We start from the raw sequence: 24,335 nt of genomic DNA, 5'->3' as shown, positions 1-24,335 counted from the left end.
TAAGTGGATCGTCATGGCGCCAGACTATCTCACCCGCTTTGCTGAAACTAGAGCTCTACCAAAAGGCAGCGCAGCCGAAGTGGCGAAATTTTTCGTCGAGAACATCCTGCTGCGACATGGTGCCCCAGAAGTCCTCATCACCGACAGAGGAACGGCTTTTACAGCAGAGCTCACCCAAACCATTCTGCAGTACAGCCAGGCAAATCACAGGAGGACAACTGCCTACCATCCGCAGACGAATGGTCTCACGAAGCGCCTGAATAAGACCCTCACCGACATGCTAGCAATGTACGTCGACGTCGAGCACAAGACGTGGGATATGGTCCTGCTGTATGTAACCTTCGCTTACAACACGGCGGTGCAAGAAACAACACAGATCACGCCGTTTAAGCTGGTTTACGGCAGGAACCCGACGACGACGCTCGACGCCATGCTGCCGCACGTCACTGACGAGGAGAACCTTGACGTCGCTACCTATCTCCAGCGCGCCGAAGAAGCCCGACAGCTCTCCTGCCTGCGGATGAAGAACCAGCAGAGGACCGACAGCCGACACTACAACCTCCGACGACGCTTTGTCGAGTACCAGCCCGGCGACCGTGTTTGGGTATGGACCCCGATACGCCGACGAGGACTCAGTGAGAAACTACTTCGACGCTATTTCGGACCCTACAAGGTCATCCGATGTATTGGTGCTCTGGACTATGAGGTCGTGCCAGACGGCATTTCGCATTCACAGCGGCGCCGCACACTATCTGAAGTGGTCCACGTGGTGCGCCTTAAACTGTTTTACGGACGCTGACGAAATTCCTTATTTTTGTTGTTTTCTTTGCTACAGGTGTTTTTCTTTCGTTTGTATGTAGCATCGGATCGATGCTTTTTAAGAGGGGGGTATTGACATGTGTACTTATCTTTATCGGGCGACCACGTTTCGCCGCCCAACAAATGTTATCGCACAGCGCGGGACGCGCCTGCATGTATCCGAAGTTTCTGGAAAGTTGTCGATGCTTCTATTCGCTGTCGTCGCCGAACCTTGTAATATCTGATTTCATCGCGTGACGCGAATGGTGTAGAACTTTGTGGAAGGCACGTGGGTCCGAACGATTAGTCTGGAACATTCGACAGCTGCTCTATAAAAGCTGACACGCTTGACCTGCTGATCAGATTTTCGACGATCGCCGACCGTGTTCGCCGCTATCGTTGTGCTATAAGTGTAGCCTGTTTTTGTGGGCACAGGTTCGCCCAATAAAAGTTAGTTTTGTCTTTCACAGTATTACTACTGTGTTCTTCAACGTCACCACCACGTGACAATATAAAATTGAAAATCTTTTGCTGGGAACGTAGTTCTCAGCAAAAGTATCCGCGATTTAGATACAATCTTTTAAACAGCAAAATAAATATTTCATCAAATTTTACTAAACAACCAGAGCTATTCCAGAAGTCATGAAAAGAAGCACTGGGCATACACAGACGGTAAAAAAAAAACAAACGAAACTGGAACCGAAATCAGATGCAGCCTGCTGTACTACTTGGGGGAGTAACACAATTGTGCAGAAGCTCCAACCCCCCAACTTCCATTTCACGTCCAAGATAAGTTGTCTCCGAGTATAGCATGACGATTAGTAGTGTCTGGCTTTAGCGAGTGACTTGGGTTGATGGGTGGAATTCTAATTTTGGGGCTTTCACTAAAATGCCCTTTCAGAGTAACATACAATTTGCCGTGGTCCACTGAAGTTTGTTATATTGAAATTTCACTGTACAGGTTTGTTATTTGATCTGGCATTGTCCAGTTCCAAGACGATGATGGCAATTTAAACAAGCCTGCCATTGGTGGCTACAGACACGCTGCACTCTGAAAATAAAATATCTATGATCGTTTTCCGATGACAGTGCTCCATTGCATAACCCCCATGCAGAGTTTGTTACTTTGAATGTTCAAAAGTCACCCCCAAGCCCAATTTTCAAGAAATTAAAGGAGCACATTTATTTCCAAGGATTTTTAAGGGCACTTGATGAGCCCACAAATACACGCAAAATTGCCATTCGATTACCTAATTGTGTGGAACTTAAAAAAATAATCTGAGTATCTCCAAGCGACGGCAAACATTACCTTGGTTCTGTCCAGCTGCGTGCCTTTCGAATATTTTAAAACTCTGACTAATGTTAGCTGGGACACCCTATATACTTGATCAGTCTTTCCCTGCACAATCGCAGATTCCCTTTATACTTTCGTCTAAAATTGTGGGCAGAGATTCCCCAAAGGGAAAATTCCCTGTGTGGAATACCGTTAGCTTTTGACGCCATTCGTAGATGAACATCATGCTTTTTCAGCTTCAAGCAACCCGTCATGTGACTGGCTATGGGCTAAAATGGAGGGCGCAAAAGTGTCACGGCCGGCTACACACATAAGAGCAAACGGCAGATGAAGGAGGAGATGTGAGGGAGGGGATTCGGGCAACAAGCGAGGGCTGCATTAACTTACTTTGACCCTGCAGATTTCAGAATCTTTGACAGGTGGAAAATCACAACCTAACAATGAAGCAGTGCGGACAGCGCCGGTGCCTGCTCTTTACTGTCAGAGAAGGCTATGCATCGAGCGGTGATCGAGTCACGTGACACGTGGTCCTTTCGTCTGTCGCACTGATTGGCCCTACAATAACCCACCTGCTGTAAAGCAGGGATAATCCTTCTGTATTCTGGTGAAAAGTTGGAAAGCAAAACTTTCTACACAATAAATAAACAGCTGCTGCAAAACATAGGTCCGCTATCAAACTAAGAACCTCACTGGTATTCAGTACAACAGAACGTCACTAATTCATTAGTCTCAGAAGAAAAAAAAAGCTTGATTATATTCAACAGAAGTAGAAGTTCTAATCATAAAAAAATTATTTTCCAGACCTTCATATACATCCTACAACTGAGCTGTAAGCAGTGCTGGCATACTAATATGGTGTTTCCTTTAATAAGAGTAGACTGTACTGTATATCTTGATTTCTATGCACCTATGGCATTAATAGCTTGATATATTCTTGTTATGCAATGCTACGAGAATCCTGATTGTGTGCGGCACCATATTTTCTTGCTCAAAGTTCGTAATAATTAAATTTTGTTAAAACTTTGTTATTCAACATTTGATTCGATATCCGGCTTGTTTTTCTCAATTTTATTCAATATTTTATTAAAATATACTATTTCACATTCGCACACCCCTACTTCGCAGTGATGAAAAATTAGCAACAAAAGGAAAATGCAAAAGAAAAAAGAAGGAAAAGGTTCATGTAAAAGAGACAGGTTGTAGGTGTCTGGCAAAGTATTTTAAAAGCGCAAATAGGAAATGAAAGCACTGAGCAGACTAATGAAAGTTGTGCCTAAAGTTAAGAGAGAGATAGAGAAAGAAGATTGACCAAATATGGAGTAACCAAAGAAATGAAGACCAGACAATACAGCTTAATAGACAACAGTAGCCATTACTTGCCTGGGAAAATTGCAACGGATTGCTTGATATCTGCGTGCTGATCGTGAATTGAGGCAAGGCAGTCTGTACTGCCTTTGAGCTCATCACAGGATGGCAGCAGCACTGGCACTTCTGAACCTGCAGAGCAAATGTACATGCAGCAGTTTCAATCACGGGTCACAGCATTCTTAGACAATGCTGAGTGTTGTGAAATCACAGAGTGTCTTATAAGAAATCCCTGTATACTGTACCCTATATACTCAATCAGTCTCCCTGCATAATCGCAGATTTTCTTTACACTTTCGTCTAAAATTGTGGGCAGAAATTCCCCAAAGGAAAAATTCACTCTGTGGAACATCGCTAGCTTTTGACGCCGTTCGTAGATGAACATTTTTTTTCAGGTTCGAGCAACCCGTCACTGTGTCTAAGTTTTTTAAGTGGCACTTTGCTACCATGGGAATGCCGCTATGCGAGTTTACGAGGCTCGTCTAGAAAGCAGCTTGGTTTTTAAGGGGAGACGTGGGACTTGAAATGTTTCTTTTTTTTAAAGTGGAGCTTTCTTGTCTGACTAAGCACAAACAAGTGAAACATCTGGTTAAAGAAAATTGTATAGAAGATTAACAGGCTTCCCCTGGTTCCACAGAAGTGCAATAACATAATTCTGCAGATAAGCACAGAGCTTTCCCTACTTCAATATAAGTAGGAAATGTTGCTCTCAATCTGAGTGATGAAGGACACGATAGGTGACAACATTGAAATAACTTTCTAGAATCAGTGCAATTTCTACTCACCCCAATAATGACTGACATTCATTTGCTACAAACAATGGCCAAAAGTTCACAACCTTGGCTCCTAGAAATGGCAGACACAAAAAATTTTGTTTCCAGCCCAATTATAATGCAGAGGCTACTTTTTGAACCAACTTCTTTGGGGAAAAAGGCACCTATTAAATTTGTGCAAGTACTGTAAACATACACTGTGAACCACCATTTCTGCATGAAAATTTTTCCAGGGCAGGCTGCAAATAGATGTTTTTTTGGCAGGAGATGACGGCTTTACGATGCATTCACTGTCCCTCAAGACTCACATAGAGAGATCCCACCGCTACTGGAGTCAGACACCTGCACCCTGACCAGTCAAGTTCAGACTATTCAGCCAAGGCCAATTTCAGAATTGAAATAATGAAAATTTTACCTATGGAAATGTATGGCCACCAGCGGATACCTGCTGTTGAGATTAAATAAAATAAACGCTTGAACTAACTAGAAATGAATTAACATAAATCTACCCTGCTCACAAAGCAGCTCCAGAAAGGTGGAATGAGAGAAGCAAGTAGGAGCAAGTGTGATTTAATATAAGACAGATGAACTTTATTCAGTAAATGGCGCAGAGGTGCACTGAACTCTTCCAGCCTGCTAGTATATGCTTGGAAAAAGGAAGTTTATGATGGCTGTTGATGGAGGAAAGAAGCTGCAAAGAAATAGTCTCAAGACAAATAGACCTATCACAGCAGCGAGTCAAACCACTACTGCATGGGAATGCAAGCAATGCACGAATGGCTTTGTAACTTTCACCTAGGTTTCAGTAATTACTTCTCCACTCAGTGGTCAGTTGACAAGTTTGAACAAAGAAGACACCCATGCCTGCCATTCACGCATACACTGAGACAAGCAATGAAGAAGCTGGTGCACTGTTTCAAATGTAACACAATGTGGGCAAGGATGCACATATGGACCAAAATCGACGACACAGAAAGCAGGCAGTCAAAAGCCCAGACACCAAATCAAATTAATAGGGTTTGTGGTCTATGAGAGATGCTGCAGTGAGGGGCTGCCGCTTAATTTTGATCACATTTTAAGGTGCACATAAATATAATGGCATCTAGTCACTGATTCTTTGAATCTGAGCCAACCAATTCTGGAGGCACTATAGGTCCAAGTAGAAGGTATCCTGCACTAACCAAAAAGCCAGCTGCTTTTTGAAGGAGTGAGAGGGAAGGAAGCAACAGCTGAGTGGAAGATACGGTGACACCGCCAGCTGCGTTTATATGCGAAGCACAGTGACAATGGCTGTGTGCAGACGATATTTGTCATTGGTGTCAATGGAGAGAGACAGAGTCAACCCACTTTTACCAGCATGGGGTCACGTGACTGGAAATTAACCAGTTTTCTTAGCTGCTCTGATGGCGAAACTCGGAGCACTTTTCTGCACTTCCATCTGGAGTTGGGTAAACGGAAAGGCCCATCTGAATGTGGCTAGACCATCCCTTTTTGACCATCCAAAAAAGGCCTGCTCTTTGGGAGAACTTCAGAGCATGTGAAAAGGTACCATAAGTACACAAGCATTTCTTTCTTTCTGTCACATTCGAAATGCGGCCACAGTGGTCTAGAGTTGAACCTTGTCCTCAGCAGCTAAATGATATATCTGCTGATCCATCGTGACAAGTAAAAGAAAAACAAGCAGAACCACAAGACAAGTGGCAAGTTAATTTCTCTCTGTTATTTATTTCCTGTTACATTATCGTTTTTCCTGTGCTCTTGTTGGCTTCACGTGGTTAAAATTGAGCTCCTCAGTTAACCTTCTTCCCATTCAAACAAGCAGCAGATATGAGGAACTTTTCTTTTTTTGAAGTGAGTCAGATTCACAAACTGAAACTACGTCAGACAGAGCTGTAATGACAAGAAAAACTAGGTAATTTTCTGCTAGAAAAGTATCACAGCAAAACGGATCAAGTAACACAAGCGAACCATGCACACATCTCATATTTTAAATAAGAAATGAGCCCGATCCTGCCAGTGTACAGATCGAAATGGGCCAAACTGACGCCCACAAAATGGGAAAGTGTCCACACAAAGTGATCAAACCATTACGGTAATCTCATTACAAGTTGTATTGCTTATTTCGCTACTGCCTTCAATCCTGCTCAAAAAAAAGATCCAACGAGAGATTACAAAGGAGGCTGCTTACGCTTTCAATAATATTCCCAACATTCATGAAGCATAGTAACGCCCCTAATTGCCAGTGTTCTAATGAATTTTCTACTGAAATCACATCAAACCATCTTTAAGAGTAATTTCCCCCAAAGCTTTCAGACAAAAGCTGCATCAAATCCAGTGTTCCAAATCAATAAGAGTCGAATCCTAAGTTCACATCCTAATATTGGTCAGATTTGCTGCATAATTTTTCATTACTGATTGCCGTAATGTTGCTATAGCTTACATGTAAAACATGACATACTAATAACTTAATATAGCCTTGCATTTTGGTCCTATAACAAGTTTTCCCATTTTTCTCAAATTCTGTTTAGGTGGATTTGACTCAATTAAAAAAAAGTGAGAAACCTACTCATATGCGTGAAGGAGTAGCATGGGATACACTATAGGAGAAAATAAAACATACGAAGATACCAGCCCATGTATAAACGTAACAAAACCTGTGTGCCTGCAACAATTATTCGGCATACACTGCACAGTATTAGACTGGCTGTCACTGGCACAACAGCTTGAAATCCTCAGCGTGCCATGGCAGAGAGCAGGTTCAACTTACCTGGGGCAGTGTGCAAGAAGAGGAACCATCACTAGATGGAGCTGCCACAGCTGGCACCTGGCTCTCCAAGGCCTGGGACTGCGTAGTGTATAGTGAAAATAATGTCAACTTGACATTTTGTAATACCTTTGTTTACAGGGCTCACTGCTATTAATTGCAACTATGAATACTTCACTGTCATGGTATCCTTATGCCCAGTGGGGAAACAACCTTAACAGTGGCACTGGGTCGACATTTTACCAGTGCAGTTAATAAAAAGGCACAGACGAGGAAGACCAAGCTATGCAGCATAACATTAATTGATTTTAATTTGGCAGACAGAAATACGTAGTAAATAAGCACAAAGACGGTGTAATAAGAGAATAACCATGCATTAAAACGAATTTTACACTCGTTACAGTGGAGCATGTGTGAAGCTACGACGTCAAGGATTGCCTTACCAGTGTGCTCCCGAAATTTTTGTACAGGACGAATGTTTTATATAAGGCTGGAGTTAATAAGCACCAGCAACAACGGTTAGCAGCAAAGGCTGTCCTGCAGCTTGCTTTCAAGTCATGCCTTCGTTTTCCGACCACAAATGTTGCAGGTCTCGCAGACAAAAAAAAAAAAAAGAAAAAATTGGCAGAACCCACCTCACAAGGACTGTTGACGGTAAAGCATTTAGCATTACGTCAATATTGTGGCACAACGTATTGCCACTGTCAAGACCAGATATGCATCAAGCGTGTACTGTAGCGTAACTCTTCTTTCGCGCTTCCCTAAGAACACTCAGCACCATCTTGGAGCACTGCCGTGAAGCCTGCGCATGGCCTCCAAAATGCATGGCGCATCGGTGTGCACCCAGAAAGTAAGTTAGCCCCCAAAAAGTATGTGAAGTACCCTAAGAATGACAATGCATTAACAGTCATAGGTCACTTGAAAGCACTCCCGCTTGCCCGAATAGACTAATTTTACCATGCTCAGAATGCATGTGCTGCAGCCCTATCGGTGCCGTGATTATAGACACCCTTAATGCTCTTCTGCCATACTTGGGTTCAAGGCAACACTGAGGGGAATTTCGAAGACAGTGCCATTCAAAATTTTTCCGGTGAACTTCAGGGAAGTTGGAGGGTGCATCTGCCCAAACCGCCTCTTACTGTAGGATCCATTTTATTGTGCTGACATTTTTAGGGTATTTCACACACTTTTCGAGGGCTATGTGTCTATTCATATATGTATGTACGCATGTTTGTATCTAACCATTTTCCCACCTACCTGGGTCACTGGGCAGTTCGTGGTCAAATGGGTAGCGCATTGGGCTTCTCCACTGAGGGAGCAGGGTTCAAATCCAACCACGAGACCAACTCAGGTCACCGAGTGTGTGGCAATGTGTGCATACGTGCCACTCTTCAACGAACCTCTTTCACGTCAACATGGGTCACTGTAGATGTGGGACTGGGTAGGTACCACTGTTCAAAGAAGCTCTTTGCCACCGACTTGGAGCACCGAGTATGTGTGCCGCTATTGTGCCGTTACTGTGATGCCAATTTGGTGCCGCGGTGTGTGCCGCTATTCAATGAACATCTTTGACGCCAACTTGCATAACTAGGTATGCGCCACTGGGAATGTGCCCTAAGCTTCTTTGCTGTTGAAAGGAATCGAACCCATGTCACAAGGATTCCTCAAGGACAGCAACCAAATGCTTTAGCAGGCTGTGCCACGAATGCACCGAGTATGTGCCACTCAGTCTGCAGCAAGCGAGGGAACCATTCTCAGCAGTCACAGGCATTGGCACGCCATGCTTCTCATCTCGAAGACCATGCATGGAGTTCTAAGCAGTGCCACTAGATGGCATAGCATGTCCAGAAAGAAGCGAGAGGAGCCCGGTTGGTGCACGACGCATTTCTCAGTGCTCACATGCACTGGTGCGCCATGCATTTCGGAGGTGAAGCAGAGGCTTTGCTGCCGCAGCGCTAGATGCCGCCAAGTGCTCTTAGGGAAGCGCAAAATAGGAATCCCACTGCAGTACACACCTCGTACATGACTTATTTAAATGGTGGCAAAATGCTGTGTTGCTGTATTGATTTAATTAAATGCATTACCGCTGACAGTCATCACGAGATGGGTTCTGCTGAATTTTTTCATTCTTACCTCCTTCCCTTTCAATCTTGAGGAGTAAGTAGGTTTGTCATTGTATCAACACAAAATGCTTTTTACTATAATTGTCTATCAGTCCACTCAAAGGGACAGAGAATAAGAATCCAAGAATATTGTGAAAGCACCACAATTGCATTCCTAAGACCCGACTGCTCTTGTACATACTCATTATTTGGATTATTTTTGAGTGGATGGCTTTATTTTGGACGCTCTGTGAGCGCCCACGGGGTCGCATGCAACGCGCTCCCGACAATAAGCCAGCGGATCCGACATCACATCTACCTTCAGCAGAAATGGGCAAAATGACCGGCTGCGTGCTGTTTTGTTTTCAGTTACACTGAAAAAAAAAAGTATGCGGAATGTATTTTTTCCAAAATTCAGTTTTAGCCAAAAAATATCAGCGAAAGCACATTTACCTGAGAGCTAAGATGGTTATTGGCATGCAGCTGCAAATTTATATGTGCTTTGATGCAACGAGCTTGGTGAGCTCAACCTGACATGTCAGTCCTACTCCAAGCAATTTCTATCTTGTTCTCTTATTTGTGTCTGCTATGCCTGCCATTGCAAATGATATAGAAAAGCCACGAAGCTAACCAATCACCACTATTTTCATACTCTATGGCCATAGTTGCCTTTGTACCGGTAAACGCAGAGGGATAGGGAAAGAGTACCACAGAGCCTCAATAAATATTTTATTAATGAACAAGGCAAGATTGGGCAATACAGCACCCTACAACCCGCAGAGGAGCTTCCAAGTAAACACTTGCCGACAAGAGCACTTGTCAGGGCCATCAAGTTGTCCAACCAATTTCGAACTGTGGCGCTGCATCTCGCTGCGCACAAATGTGCGCTTGCTGGTCATGTAGCCTTGGCTCTACTGCATGGAACTACTGAAACAGAGCACATGTATGTATGTCCACACCTAATGTATGTATGCACATGTATGTATGTCCTGCCAACTTGGGCCAATGGGTTATTCGTGGCCAAATGGGTCGAGCGTCAGGCTGCTGTGTGTGTTTGCAAGCAGATTCAATACCAGTCATCAGACAAACTTGGGTTGTTGCGTATGCAACTCTGGGTATGTGGTGTTGGCCATAGGCATGATAAAATGGTGAACAGCCAATGGTCTTGCATCGTGATGAATAATACGCAAACGTCACATATGGTACTGCATCTTTACACATTTTTACAACTGGTACTGCGTCTTTACAGTCTAGCAGGTAGAAATTCATGCTTTCACATTTGTAAGTATGCACTGGCAAGAAAGTGCTATTCACAAATGTAAGCTGACAACACTGCATTTGTGCAACCACGCGCTTGTCACTTCAGCTCATCGGTCTCCCTCCTACTGCTCGTGCAGCTGATGATCGCACAGAAATGGTATCGTTGGCTTGTAGGTTAGTTTTTCCGGCTTGTCACTCGTTTCAATGAGCCAAAGCAAAGATGCATGCTCTCAGTCACTGCATTAGGCTTTCACAACATGAAGAGCCACGGAGTGATAAATTTTACATAACTTTTCAAAACAAATGAGTAGAACAAGAAGGCAATGACAAAATGGTGCTTGTGATGAATTCTTTTGCACGGCTTCACTGCGTGCAATCTATTCTTGAAGCCCATGTAGTTGTGTGCACTTCCCAGAGCACACTTCACATGACTATGGGAAGCATGCTCTGGGGCAGGGGCACAAATTTTGTGCGAGCTGAACAGCGGCACAAATTCTGTGAAGGCTTGAAATATGGGATATGTTCCAAGAGCCACCAAAGAGGCGTGAACAAAGCCTCAGACCACCAAAATTTTATTTCCTGTATAGATATACATCTGTTTTGGGCTAGATGCCTGCAACAAAAACCGTCCCCCTAACCTCTCCCCAGGGGTCCCACACCCTCTAATGCATAAGCAGTACATGCATGCTGTTTGGATCGCCAAATGCTTTTTCCCTAGAGTGAGCGCATCAGAACTGCACAACAGAAGCAGCGGGCAAGAAAAGCATGTTCGGATGCAACCCTCGAGCCAGGCATCTTGTCATGGAGACAATCTCCTAGCAAGCAGCTGATCACTGCGAGACATAGGTCTGCGATGCCAGTGACGAATGGGATAAATAAACTGGAGCTGTTTCGACATCCTTTGGCAAGCAGAGTGACAATTTGCAACAACCCATCTTTACCAATGCCCATTATGGGCCTAGAGAAGCCAGCTAGGCAAGCTCGTGTGTGGTTCCCTCCAACCGTGCCTATCAGCTACCTTCAAACATAAAAGAATAACCACAAATGTAGTTTTTGTGCAAAGTGGGTTTGCCGAGTCCAGTTGGCTCGAGTGAAGTTCAGAACATCATGCCATGTTTTGCATTTATTGCAGGGCATTCCCGATGAGAGGTGGTTTTTCAAAGGCCCACCGGGACCTGTCATTTGAGTCAAATGGATTCCATGCTTGAAAGAAGGCAATGCATGTATTCAACCAACATCAAATATCTGAGAGTAATGTGAGCAGTGCCTTGCCACGAAATAGTTCCGAAAGAAATGAGTCTGCTGGTTTTCTGCTAGATGAGGGCCTTGCTCAACGAGAGTCCCAAGCACAATAATGACGCCACTGAAACTGCGATCGTTTAAGGCACCTACTTGATGCCATAGTCCTGGGGACGTATTCTGTAAGAGCCCACCTAGTGGACATGTCCATTTTGTCTGCTGTTGAAGTTCTGATTGGCTGGGCTGTGCGTCTGCAGCAACCAGGCACCAGAGCCAATCAGCACTTCAGCAGCAGTTGAAATTCAAGCAGTCCTGATTTGCGCAGTAAGGCCTTCCATGCAGCAAGGTACATGACTGACAGCGATGCATTAAGAATGGTGGATCTGTACGTCAAAAACGTGTTTTTAAGCTTGATGGACATGCGTGTGCGCTCACCAAAGGTTCACACTTTAATATAATTATTAAGAAAACATTTCTGGAATTTGTGTCACCTCGGGTTTCAAAGAGTGTTAAAATCTAAAGGCATACGACTACAACGGACGGCAAATGCATAAGGAAGCAAGTGGAGGCAGCTGCTTTGGTGACACCCACCCTCCTGTTGTTGCAACCTGCGCATGCCTACTTCCTTTTTCACAACTGCCTATGTCAACCGATGCTTGTGCCGCGATCGTTATTTGCCTGCGCAGGTAGGCACAATGTTGTGCGAAGTGACCTAACTGGAAAATTGCCCTTAAACTTTCTTAAACAGAGCCTTTAAAACTTCCTATCACTTATCGAAGAGGCCGGTAGACATTGCGTTGGCACAACATTCACAAACAGCCGATTTTTTACTCTGATCCAAAGAGCTTGCATCATATCCGTTCTACGAACAAAGTCGTCCACTTTGAAGTGCCATCCACAAACGAAAATGTTCGCTGCCAGTGTGGATGCTCGCAGGCCGATGCACTCCAACCACACTTTCAGTCGCTGGGAATCATGCGGCAATCGATGGCAATTTTATTTCCATAGCAATTATATGGACACCCCAAGCGGATTTCCACCATCGGTGTCGCCATGATGTTCCGTATAAAATTAATGTGTGATGAAGCACCACGGTCACGTGCCATATGCTGTGGTTGCGAAAATGAGTAGAGAAGGATGGTGGCTTGATCTCGCACACAGTCTTTCGCCGCGCGCATGGCAGCAGGGGCATTCTGCTCCGGCGGCGACTGAGTGGGCCCTATCTTGAGAGAGATCTGCAGTGGGCACAAAGCGTAGGCACATTACGGGCTGTTGGCTTCAGGTGCGCTGTGTTCTCACTGCTTAGTTCACATTGAAGCGAGACGCAGTACGAAGGGCAGTTCGCTCGCTGCTGCTGCCACTCTTCTTCACGCCAGTGTTTTGCCAGCGAGTGTCTGTGGTCATTGAATGAGATGTGCTCATGTTTGCCTGTGCGCTCGTGGCACTATGCTTGTTAATTCAGTTAGTAAATGAATCTTTAAAAGTTCATGCGACCAATAAAACTGCTATCCTTACTTCGTATAGGTGTTTAAAAATCTGCTATTGCAATCGACGCTGCGCCTTTTGGGTGAAACTGTGACATTTTATAATTGCGACAGAAATTATATGGACACACCGGGCGAATTTTTATACCTTTCTTAATAGGCCTGCCTTTGCCGCTCCCTTTCACAATGCAACTGCGTGACTAATCTGGGTAGTAGCGGCCAGCCACTGTGTCCCTGCTTAGACACTAAGCAGCAATAGCGCTCGCTAACCTGCAGTGAGGTGAAAGCAGCCTTTTCAGAAAGATTGTAGCTTATGCATACCTACCAACCCCAGACCACTTCAAATACTACACGAGATGCCAGAAAATACTACAATTGCATAATGAAATACTAATATACCCTATTATTGTTCAGAAACTTTTGGTTAGTTGAGATGCACACCAAACTCATTACACCTTGGATACTGAGGGCTCGGCTAGCTCTACAACGTTGCAGCTTTACTCTTTCTGAGGATCTTTTTGTCGAACACCTGGTCATGACACTTGAGTGAGGCTGAGCACACCTCATGACTTGCAACTGCTCCACTGTCTTTGTTTGACATAGAGGCATGGAAAAAGGTGCATACCTTTTTAAGCTTGCTTTTTACGAACTCTTTCACACTCTGCATTGCTAAGCGGGAGTGCAAAGACACCCAACATACCCTTTAAAAATTTGGTGTTCTTAGAATTACCATTTGCTTATCGAATCAATCCCAGTTGCCACGACCACATTCTGATGTGGGGAAAAAAGCAAAAATCACCATGTGCTTAGATCTAGGTGCATGTTAAAGAAACCCAGGTAATCAAAATGAATCCGCAGTCTGGCGCCATGGCATGACTTCTAATCAGATTGTGGTAGTGACATGTAAGACACCAGAATATATAGTTTGAATATTATGCTAATACTTGGGGACATGATATGTTATAGTCCTGAATGATACTGTTTTCCAGGTGCACAGTAAGCTCATATCTTGTGATTATGCTGTATGTTTATACTTACATATTTGTATACCAAACATTTTTTTTTTTTTCTATTCTGGAGGGAATCAATATTTTCCTGTGGCAGTTAGTACAATTATTGCTCCTGAGAATTATTCACGGACTTTATATACACAAAAATTAGCTATGTTTTAATAAGCAACAACCTAACTAATCACTTTAGGCCATATGTTTCAACTGATGTCAAGTTGATTAGTTCGGTAGCCTATGTGGCTTAAATATTGAAACTAGCACTAAGTCTGAGAAGACAGCCCTGAAATCTGCAGGCATCAACATTACAATACATTTTTAAGCCAAATGCCTTCACTGCACACTGCAGGTCAATCTTGCCACCAAACTTGCATGTTTGGGGGAACAGATAACCCAAAACTGATGCCAGCTTACGTACTCTTTCCTACGGGGGCATCTTGTGAAACTCATCAGCTCCAACCTGCAAAATACAATACTTTCCCGAAAATTTGAAAATTGGTAATTTGTTATTTATCACATTTGCTTTGAAATGTAAGTAACGATCGCCTGCAGCACAAGAGTCGAATTGTGGTCACAGATGCTTCAGGCAAATTTTAAATTCCGTGCATGAAGGAACACCTGCTGAACGGCCAACTTCGGCGCGTACAAAAAAGAAGAAAGAAAGACAAGGTATTGGCACCTCTGCATTTCGGTGCACCACGAACTTCCAAATTATTAGACGCACACCCTCTAAACAGCTATGTCAATGGGCTGACACGAAAGAAGGTTTCCATTTACGAAGCGCGTCGGCACTCAGTCCACTTTTCTCGCCTCGACCAACCCGGCTGCTTACGTCGGTCAGTCACGCTTCAATGCCTAGGTGCGAAGTATGACAGGCGAATCACATTCGTACCAGTGCTCAATTACCTTCGGTGCCTTAATTTGCAGCCAACGACAGCGCAACGAAAACTTAACTGCTGTTTCCTAAACATTCCCAGCAGATTACCGCGCTTTGCTTCCGAGCACTTTCTAGTGCTTTCGAGAAAAATAAAAGTCACAAGAAGCTTGCTTATAGACATGGAGGAAGAATAAAATTAGCAGTGGCTTAGCTCGGCTATGCCAGGATATACGTAACGTGAGCTAAGGTTCACCGTATAGTCAGTCAATCGGCGAGCCTTGGCGTCATCGACGGCGCCTTGTTGTTGCTGCTGCTGAGATGATCGGGCACGTCGCTCAGCCTCCTGGCGACGCCGCTTTGCTAGACGTTCGTCCCTTTGCTCCGGTGTCTCCGCAGCACGTTTAGCCTTCTGTTCGTTCTTCCTACGCTCAACCGCTAATTGCCAGGCAACTACTTCAGGATCCGATGAGTTAAGCTTCTCCGCTCTTCTGCGCCGCTGAGGAGCAATTTCGCTCTCCTTCTCCATGACTATACCACACCACGGAACTGGTACGTCGGACAGTCTTTGCACGAGCGCCGCAGGTGCGAGATACCGCTGTTCGCTGCGAGAACCGCTGTTCGACACAGCGGTCGGCAGCGTCCGAGTAAACAAACTCGACCCCACTTCGCAATGCCGGCACGCCTAGAGACAAACGTCCACAACACGCGCTCAGAACCTCCTCCGTAGTGCCTAAACCGAGTCAAAAAGCCCCCAGATTTTTCTCTCGCGCCTGCGTACAAACGGCTGGCGATCCCTCAAATGAACGTCTCGTGACGTGCCGGCGTTGCGGAGTGCGGTCGAGTTTGTAAATCTCCTCCGTTTGTAAATTTCCTCACACGTGTTGCTCCGTAGGTTTCCTACCGTGGCAAAGGCGCCGTGCGGGCAGGTTTGCGTTGGTCTCCTTGTTTTGTTGCGCTGCGTTATCTGGACCGTGGTCTCCCGGATGTTGCTGTGGCCAGGTGGGACAGGAGGAACTAAAGTTCGTGAAATCAACGCGCATGCAACGCTGTACGCAATGTACCGCGCCACGGCAATGGCAACGGACGAAGGAATATCCGCGGGAAATTTTGCCCTCTTTGGCGGAATCATGCTAACGTCCTAACGATTGTTTATTGCTGCGGAGCGCGCGGGTCCGAGCAGCGCGGCGTGGTTTCGCGAGAAATGTAAACAAGAGAGGAGAGCTTGCCCGATAGGCGGAGCAACGCCATGAGCAACGCCAACTTCCGGCTTCACTTTTGCTTCACAAAGGATGACGTCAGGGCCCCTCCTGAGTTTCCTTCCTCCGTGCCCCAAATTTTCTCTCTCGCGCCCGCTCTTACTAGCGCCTGCGCACCAACGACTGACGATCCCTCATATGAACGTCACGTCAGTAGGACTGCTCGCTGCGCCCTCTGCGCGTTCATTCAAAAAGCGTCCCGCCCGTTCAAGACAGAGCGTCGCAAGGACAGTATCACTCTAAGAACAGTTTACACCCTTTGGCTTGCCCCTTCTGCCACACAAGAACAATCGTCATCTGCCTTGATGCGTTTCCTTTCTTTATCGCTGCAAGCCCGGAACTTTCCAGTGACCAACGGCACGCGCGTTATCAGAAGGGGCACTCCAAAGGGTGTAAACTGTTCTATGCTGATAACGCACGTGCCATTCGTTACTGGAAAGTTGTGGGCTCGCAGCGATAAAGAAAGGAAACGCATCAAGGCAGATGATTATTTTTGTGTGGCAGAAGGGGCAAGCCAAACGGTGTAAACTGTTCTTAGAGTGTACACGCGAAATTACACCCTTTGGCTTGCCCCTTCTGCCACACAACAATAATCCTTATCTGCCTTGATGCGTTTACTTTCTTTAACGCTGCGAGCCCGGTACTTTCCAGTAACGAACGGCACGCGCGTTATCAGCATAGAACAGTTTACACCCTTTGGAGTGCCCCTTCTGATAACGCGCGTGCCGTTCGTCACTGGAAAGTTCCGGGCTTGCAGCGATAAAGAAAGGAAACGCATCAAGGCAGATGACGATTATCGTTGTGTGGCAGAAGGGGCAAGCCAAAGGGTGTAAACTGTTCTTAGAGTGTAGATAACAGTACACTAGCCGACATTCTAGGGACCATAGTTTTACTCACCGAGGGCGCAACATCACTATGAGGCCAAAAAAATTAAAAGGTGAAAGTGAACGTTGGTTGCCAGAAATACGTGAGAAAAAGAAGGCCGCACCTAGAATATTTTGGAATCACATAAAATTATTAGGCAGGAAGTCAACAACAATACAACAACATATCCTAGACGAAGATGAAAATAGACTGGAAGGAGAAGCGGCAATAAATTATATCCAAAAAGTAACAGCCGAATCTTTCCAAGGCAAGGAGGAGGTTGTATTTGAAGAAAAAAAGAGCATGAAAGAGAACCACATGGAAAAGGAGCTGGTGCTGACACATTTAGACTGGAAGAAAGCGGAAGAGAAAATTCCTAAGCGCACAGCCATGGGGCTAGACGAGGTTCCCGTTAGGCTGATAAATGAACTGGGACCAAAAAGTAAGGAAGCTCTGGTGAAAGCAGTGGAAAAAACTTTAAAAGATAGACAAATACCAGACAGTTGGCGACAAAGTAGAATGAATTTAATTTATAAAGGTAAGGGGGAGAAAGACAGAATTCACTCGTATAGACCTCAGACTCTGCCCAGGCGGCGCTGAGGAAAAACCCGGCACCAGCGCCCCCATCGGAGCCTTGGCGCAAACTGAGTAGTGCAAGGAGAGCTGTCCGCAAGCGACGGTGCATAGGCCACAATAGACCCTTCTCTTTCGTTTGTGTTGAGGCACGGTTTCCTAAAAAATCAAGGACCTGGAAAGCTTCTTCCGCCCATCCACGCTTCGGAAAGGAAGCTTAGCAGGGCGAAGTACGTGTGCAATATAAAATAAAGTTTCAAGCGTTATTTCGGCGTGCTGCAACTCGCAAGTACAGAGAGCATCAGGTTTGTCTATAGCCATATCAGCATAAAAATCTAAGCATTTCAAATTGTTTCATATTGAATATCTCCTGAACACAAGATTTATTAAGTATCTCCTATGTTTTTATGTATATTTATTGTAATGTTTTGTCTCGCAATTATTTACAGAGAGTAAACCCTTTCATAGCCTTTTCCAGGGCAGCAAACAGAAAACGTTTTCCAAGGCAGCATGCGATCATAACGTAAGTAAGCTTCCTTTCTTTCTCGCAGGAGCTATACAGCATCGCTCAGTACCTTAATTTGAACTTTTTGCAGACGCTTCGAGCAACAAGCGCGCACAAATAAATGTAAATAAATGCGACATTTTATTGCTTTACAAATGTGCGTTATTTCGCAATTACTCATCCAGTGCTCCTAAAGCAACTTTATTGCTCACATTTGAAAAACGCAGTCGAGCAGGCTCAGCACAATGCGAAGCGTGCTTGTTGTATCGGCGCAGGACATACAAAATACCGTAAGTGAAATGAACTCGCGATGCAACGATGCTCTAGAACAGGATTTTGAATTCATAAACAAACCAAAATGTTTGGTTAAGCTGACCTGCCAGATCTCTGCGTTCCATTTGTTGAGTCAACCGGAGAAAGGACGTCTCTTAAAAGGCGGAGATATCGATGGCACATAAGCAAGATGGCTCGCAACGTTGTTTTTTCTGTTACTAACGAAGTGGCGGCTGCAAATTCTTGAGTTTTCGCTTAGTTACCACGGTCCTCCGTCAGGCCTACGCAACACAACTACAGAAGAACAAAATTGTCGCACTTTCTCATGCGAGCCGCTGTGTTGTGGGGAATGCAAGTAATCCGATTACCCAACAGGTTGAACGGCCCGTATCCAGTGCTCTCACCTTTCCCCTTCATACGATCGCGATGGAGATCGGTAAAACTGAACGTTGTTATTCCGTCCTTCACGTTCATGGCAATTTACAACACAACAGTAGCGTCGACTGCGGCGTTTCTCTGTAGCGCGCGGAGCTATCGCGGTTGCCGTCGTTTCCGCTATTAGTCTGACGAATGAGCCAGCAAGCGCTTTATGGCAGTTCGGAGGCGCGTCCGACTAGCGTAGAAATTCGTAGCTCTCTGTCTGGGTGTTAAATGCGCAAAAGGCTCGCCATATGGACCAAAATCTAGTTAAATCGTTGTTTCGCAGTCGCTAGCTGCATAGGCAACTTAGCAAGGGAGTCAGGCTTCGCACTACTCAATTACTGCCTCTTCGCAACGGCAGGTGGCGCTACGCGTCTTGCGAAACTCCAGAGTCTGACGTCCATAGACCGTTGACCATATTACATCGGTAATATACAGGCTAGCAATGCAGGCAATCAAATTAAAGCTTCAAGCATGGGCAGAGAATAATGGCATTTTGGGAGAGCTTCAGAATGGCTTTAGAATAGGTAGGCGTTTGGATGATAACTTGTTTGTTCTTACTCAGTGTATTGAAATATCAAAAGCAGACCGTTGTATGTGGCCTTTTTGGACATTACAGAATCATACGACAACGTAGACCGCAACATTTTGTGGGATATTCTGGAAGGGGAAGGCTTAGGTAACGATTGTCTACAGCTTTTGAGAGAGATTTACCTAGAAAATACCGTTTGCGTTGAATTGAAAGGGATGAGGAGCGCGGAGAAAGTTCATATCAGCAAGGGACTGAGGCATGGGTGCCCTTTATCCCCGCTGCTGTTTATGATGTACATGGTGAGGATGAAGAGGGAGCTAGAAGGAAGTAATATCGGGTTTAATCTCTCATAGAAACAGGCAGGTACAGTAATAGAGCAGCAGCTCCCAGGTTTATTTTATGCGGACGACATTGTGTTGCTCGCTAACAAGCAAAGTGATTTGCAACGTCTGGCTAATATCTGTGGACAGGAAGGCAACAATTTAGGTTTGAAATTTAGTGTTAGAGAATCAGGTGTTGTGGTATTCAATGAAAACAGTGAACAGACAGTGGAGATACAGGGCCAAGAAATACCTCGGGTAACAGAATATAAATACCTTGGTATATGGATAAACGAAGGCAATGGATATATGGAAACACAGGAAAAAACCACAACAGTCAAGGGGAAGAGAAATGCAGCCATAATGAAGCACAGAGCGCTATGGGGATACAATAGGTACGAGGTCCTCTGAGGTATGTGGAAAGGGGTAATGGTTCCAGGACTTACTTTTGGAAATGCGGTTGTTTGCTTTAAATCAGGGGTACAATCAGGACTCGACGGGAACCAAAGGTCAGTGGGTCGCCGAGCTCGCATTGGGCGCTCACGGGAAGACTACAAATGAAGCTGTGCAGGGGGATATGGGCTGGACTAGTTTTGAAGTGAGGGAAGCTCGCAGTAAAATTGAGTATGAAGAACGGCTGAGGAATATGGAAGAAAGTAAATGGGCTGGGAGAGTGTTCAGGTATCTGTACAGACAAAAGATTGATTCACAGTGGAGACAAAGAACTAGGAAGCTTACCAGCAAGTATGCGGCCTGTGGGGTGGGCAACACAGCAACAAAGAAAGTCAAGCGGAAAGTCAGAGAGGCTGAATTAATCTCATGGGTGGCGGCAATGGAAAAGAAACCTGCCATGAGTAACCACCTAAGAGGAAAAAACGAAATCAGGAAAGAAACCATTTATGATAACTGAAAGGGAAGCTCATTACTTTTCTAAGCGAGATCGGGATGCCTTAGAACACGCACCTATAAAGCGAGATATAAGAAGGAAGAAGAAGCATGTGCTTGCTGCGGAAAGCTAGGGAAACGACGGAGCATATTTTATTAGAATGTGAAGACGTCTACCCAGCGGTCGATTTAGGCACCACTGGCTTCCTTGAAGCCCTAGGATTCAGCGGGAGCAGTGGTAAAGCAAACAGGTCCGCAATAGACATTAGTAAGAGGCGATTGGAGGATTGGTGGAAGAAAATTAGGGAAACGACGGAGCATATTTTATTAGAATGTGAAGACGTCTACCCAGCGATCGATTTAGGCACCACTGGCCTCCTTGAAGCCCTTGAGTTCAGCGGGAGCCATGGTAAAGCAAACACGTCCTCAATAGACATTAGTAAGAGGCGATTGGAGGATTGTTGGAAGAAAAGTAGGGAAACAATAAAAGACGGAGACGTACAAAAGCACAGTTCGCAATAGGGGATCAGAAAATTTGGACGTAGTAGTTCATAGTGTTTTTTTTTTTCATTGGTTAACCTAGGTAGGATATTAGGCAGCATAGTAGCAAGAGCTTGGTAGCGCAACCCACCGCCCCGTTCTAAAGGGGACGCTCATAACATCCATCCATCCATCCATCCATCCATCCATCCATCCATCGATCCATCCATCCATCCAGCCACAACGTCATCACTCCTCGCTTGGGTGGCGGGCGATTTGAATTTCGTTAGAGCGGTACGCGGACGCTTCTGACAATTTTCTCTTTATATGTCTCTTCTTGGCACGAAACAAGCGTTGCGAGGCTTCTGTAATAGCATTTTGACTGTCCTCGTTTATTTAATATCTGCATTCAGTGTCCCTTTAATCTATAAGTAATGCACCACCACATGGTGACCCCGTGGCGGGGGCCTTTATGCTCCACCCTTTCCCTCTCGAAAACAGGTGGTCACGTATTCGCGTAACACTAGCTGTGGCGCTCATAGAACGAGACGACGTGGCTCGCATTCTTCATGACCCTATCGACCAATCGGGATTTTCGCGTCACAACGCCACCGGCGCCGGCTTTTCTTCTTAGCACAGACAGGCGGCTTGTGGAGGGGAGGCGGAGATATAAACTGGCGCGGAGTTTCAAGTTGCGGTAGACGGCCGCTGATGTTCATCTTCTGGCAGAACGGCAGGGGTTTGTCTAATATATGCCTTTCTGTGACCCTGTCGTTCTGCCTGCGCTACAACAAAGTAGAAAATGCCATAGCCGCGAGGGGATGTACCAGAATGCCCGATAACACGCCGTGTTCCTCATAGTTTCGCTGCAGGCGCTGAGATGAAGCACCGTGCGTGCGCTCCTCTGAACACTCTTTGTGAGTGTCTTTAGGGGAATTAGGTAGATGCCAAGTGACTGGCACACTAAAACACAGAACACTTTACAAACGACGTACCCTCACAAAACAGGATGCATGTCCACTGTGCGTGGTTGCCGCCTACCGAGCAGGCTTTTTCGTGAAATAACAAATCAAATGTACTTGTGTTGTACGCTGCCCGCAGCCAATGACCTGACAATGGAGCGTTTTGCCGGATCTTCAACGAGCGCGGAAAGAGCGCATGTATGGGAGGTCATAATTACCTTTTCTTTCTGCAATATTCCTCAGCATGACAACGTGAACATTATTTTCATTTAAAGGAAAATACAGTTTTACGCGCCGAAAGCACAAAATTATTATTACGAGTTAAGCAGTAGCGGGGCGAGGGGGGACTACAGGTTAGTTTAGACCATCAGGAAATCTTTAATGTTCACCCAATAATGCATGATACACGAGCGTTCGTTTTTTTTCTTTTCATATTTTTATTATATTAGGCTGTGCAACAATTTCTTAGCACTAGTAGCCCTGACTTGATGACAGTAACCCAGATGAGGAGACAAGAGAGCGTTATATAAAATAAGCTTTTGCGGCTCTAGTACAGTAGTATACGCTGACATTTACGCCAGATACCTACGGTTTTACTAAGTTTATTTTTTATGTAATCTCTGTGGTATTTCAAGGACATGTACTCATGAAATACAACATCCAGTGTCTTTGTAGACGATTAAACTTCCATTCAGACTTTATTTAAACTTAGGGAATTAAACATTTTCCACGATGTAGATAAGTTGCCCAGAAATAGACAGCTTTTGTTTTAGCACAGTTAATACACAGTGAATTATTTACCGTATTTGTAATCTGTTTGTGTGTCATTCGTTGATGCAATGATGACATCAGCATTCGTTCATAAAAAAGTAAACTCATATTGTCTGCATAAATTACATTATGTACTGAGCTGTCTATACTTCACTATCATTTATGAAAATAATAAACGGAAGTGGGCCGAATATGCTGCCCTGAGGTACACCATGTCTATCTTTTTTTCTGGCGCTGACAGTTCTTTCTTTATGGATACCCTTTGGCATTGATCGGTCAGGTAGGTCATTGCAGCTCAATCTCGCATCCGCAAAAGAGGAAAGCGGGGAGGAAACACGTTACGCGCGAGGCACAGATGGGGGGGGGGACGAGGAGGAGGGTAGGTTCTACTCCTGTGGCTACTGCATACGGCTCGGCGTGCGGCCACCCATATCTTGAAAGTGATCGGCGATGTGGACAAGGTGCGCCGAGTGTCGGTAGCTTCGTATGCGCTGTGCTTTCGACGCTTAGTGTGCGTTGAAGCGAGACACAGCATGAAGGTCAATTCGCTCGCTGCCGCCGCCGTGCTTCTTCACTCCAGCGTTTTGACAGTGAGTTTCAGCGGTCATCGAGTGATACGTGTTCATACTTACCTGTGCGCGCGTGACACCGTGCTTGTTAATTTAATTAGTAAGCGAATGTTTACACGTTTACACGGCCAATAAATCTGCTATACATACTTCGTGTAGCTGTCTACTAATTCACTATCGCAATCCATGCTTCAGTTTTCGTGCGAAAGTGCAACTTTTTGATTTCCATTTTGCTGTGAGTGGTGCCGCCTGGGTTTTTCATTAATTTTTTTTAGTTGGAATGGATTATTTTTAAGATTGCCTGCCAAAGGTCGCCTTGTCAAACACTCCTCCTCATGCTCTTGATTCACAAAACCTAGTTCTCATCCCAGGAAGCACAAGTCTGCTACTAGCTAGCTTGATACAGCTTGAGCAGGCCAGAAGCAGCTATAGCTATGCCAAGCGGTAGTTGAGATATCTTCAAGATGGCTAGCATTTGATGTCTCTAAGCTATGCGCATGAGCAACTGTGAAGACGATTAAAGAATGTTGAAAAATTTCAATGCCATGGCTAGCACTTGATGTCTCCAGAGCCATGCGCTTTTAGACACTGCGAAGACAATTACTTAGAAACAGTGTCAAATTTTCGAAGACATTGCCAGGGAGGATGCAGGAAAGATTCGACGAATTGGAGTGGGGAGGGGAGGCTCGCCAATACATAGAGCGAAAGGGGGGCAGGGGGGTTGGCGACATGGTCAATTTTGTAAGCGCGGAAGTTGCCGGCATGCTTGGGAAAAGGTAAGGGGATAGTTGTGCTGATAGGGCATATGAAATCCCTTGCAGCATAATCATTACCATAAATGGAACACCCGGAAACCGATTCTTCATAGATTTCCTACGCACGCTTTGAGGAGCGCACGTTCGCCACTTCAAATCTGGTGCCCATTTATAGCATGGTGCGACTCGTAGTTCGCACAGGGGGCG

General features: G+C 45.2%; 2 protein-coding genes across 3 annotated transcripts in view; both read right to left on the bottom strand.

Moving 5' to 3' along the window:
* The window catches only part of LOC142579957 (uncharacterized), a 58,446-nt gene that overhangs the window by 21,630 nt on the left and 12,481 nt on the right, over window positions 1–24,335 (bottom strand). For both annotated transcript variants that reach the window (XM_075690644.1, XM_075690643.1), the window contains exons 3-4: window positions 6,998–7,075; window positions 3,473–3,589 (exon numbers count right to left, since the gene is read on the bottom strand). In XM_075690644.1, coding sequence (XP_075546759.1) covers window positions 3,473–3,589; window positions 6,998–7,075 — 195 coding nt within the window. The remainder of the gene's footprint in view (window positions 1–3,472; window positions 3,590–6,997; window positions 7,076–24,335) is intronic.
* On the bottom strand, window positions 10,913–15,856 carry LOC142579958 (uncharacterized). Its single transcript, XM_075690645.1, has 2 exons — window positions 15,217–15,856; window positions 10,913–12,830 (listed from the first exon to the last, which is right to left on the bottom strand). The coding sequence occupies exons 1-2, from the start codon at window positions 15,487–15,489 to the stop codon at window positions 12,555–12,557; spliced, it is 549 nt and encodes a 182-aa protein (XP_075546760.1). The 5' UTR covers window positions 15,490–15,856; the 3' UTR covers window positions 10,913–12,554.

The sequence above is a fragment of the Dermacentor variabilis genome, chromosome 4, assembly GCF_050947875.1.
Source record: "Dermacentor variabilis isolate Ectoservices chromosome 4, ASM5094787v1, whole genome shotgun sequence".
NCBI lineage: Eukaryota > Metazoa > Arthropoda > Arachnida > Ixodida > Ixodidae > Dermacentor > Dermacentor variabilis.
Note: the sequence above shows the minus strand (reverse complement) of the source record. Positions and strands in the feature narration are given on the sequence as shown.

Bases quoted from the DNA above. Each gene is read 5' to 3' on its own strand.
- LOC142579958 (XM_075690645.1), bottom strand. From the start codon at position 15,489: ATGGAGAAGGAGAGCGAAATTGCTCCTCAGCGGCGCAGAAGAGCGGAG. The intron at 12,831-15,216 runs GTGAACCTTAGC...TGCCCACTGCAG, and splicing joins GCCGATTGACTGACTATACG to ATCTCTCTCAAGATAGGGCC.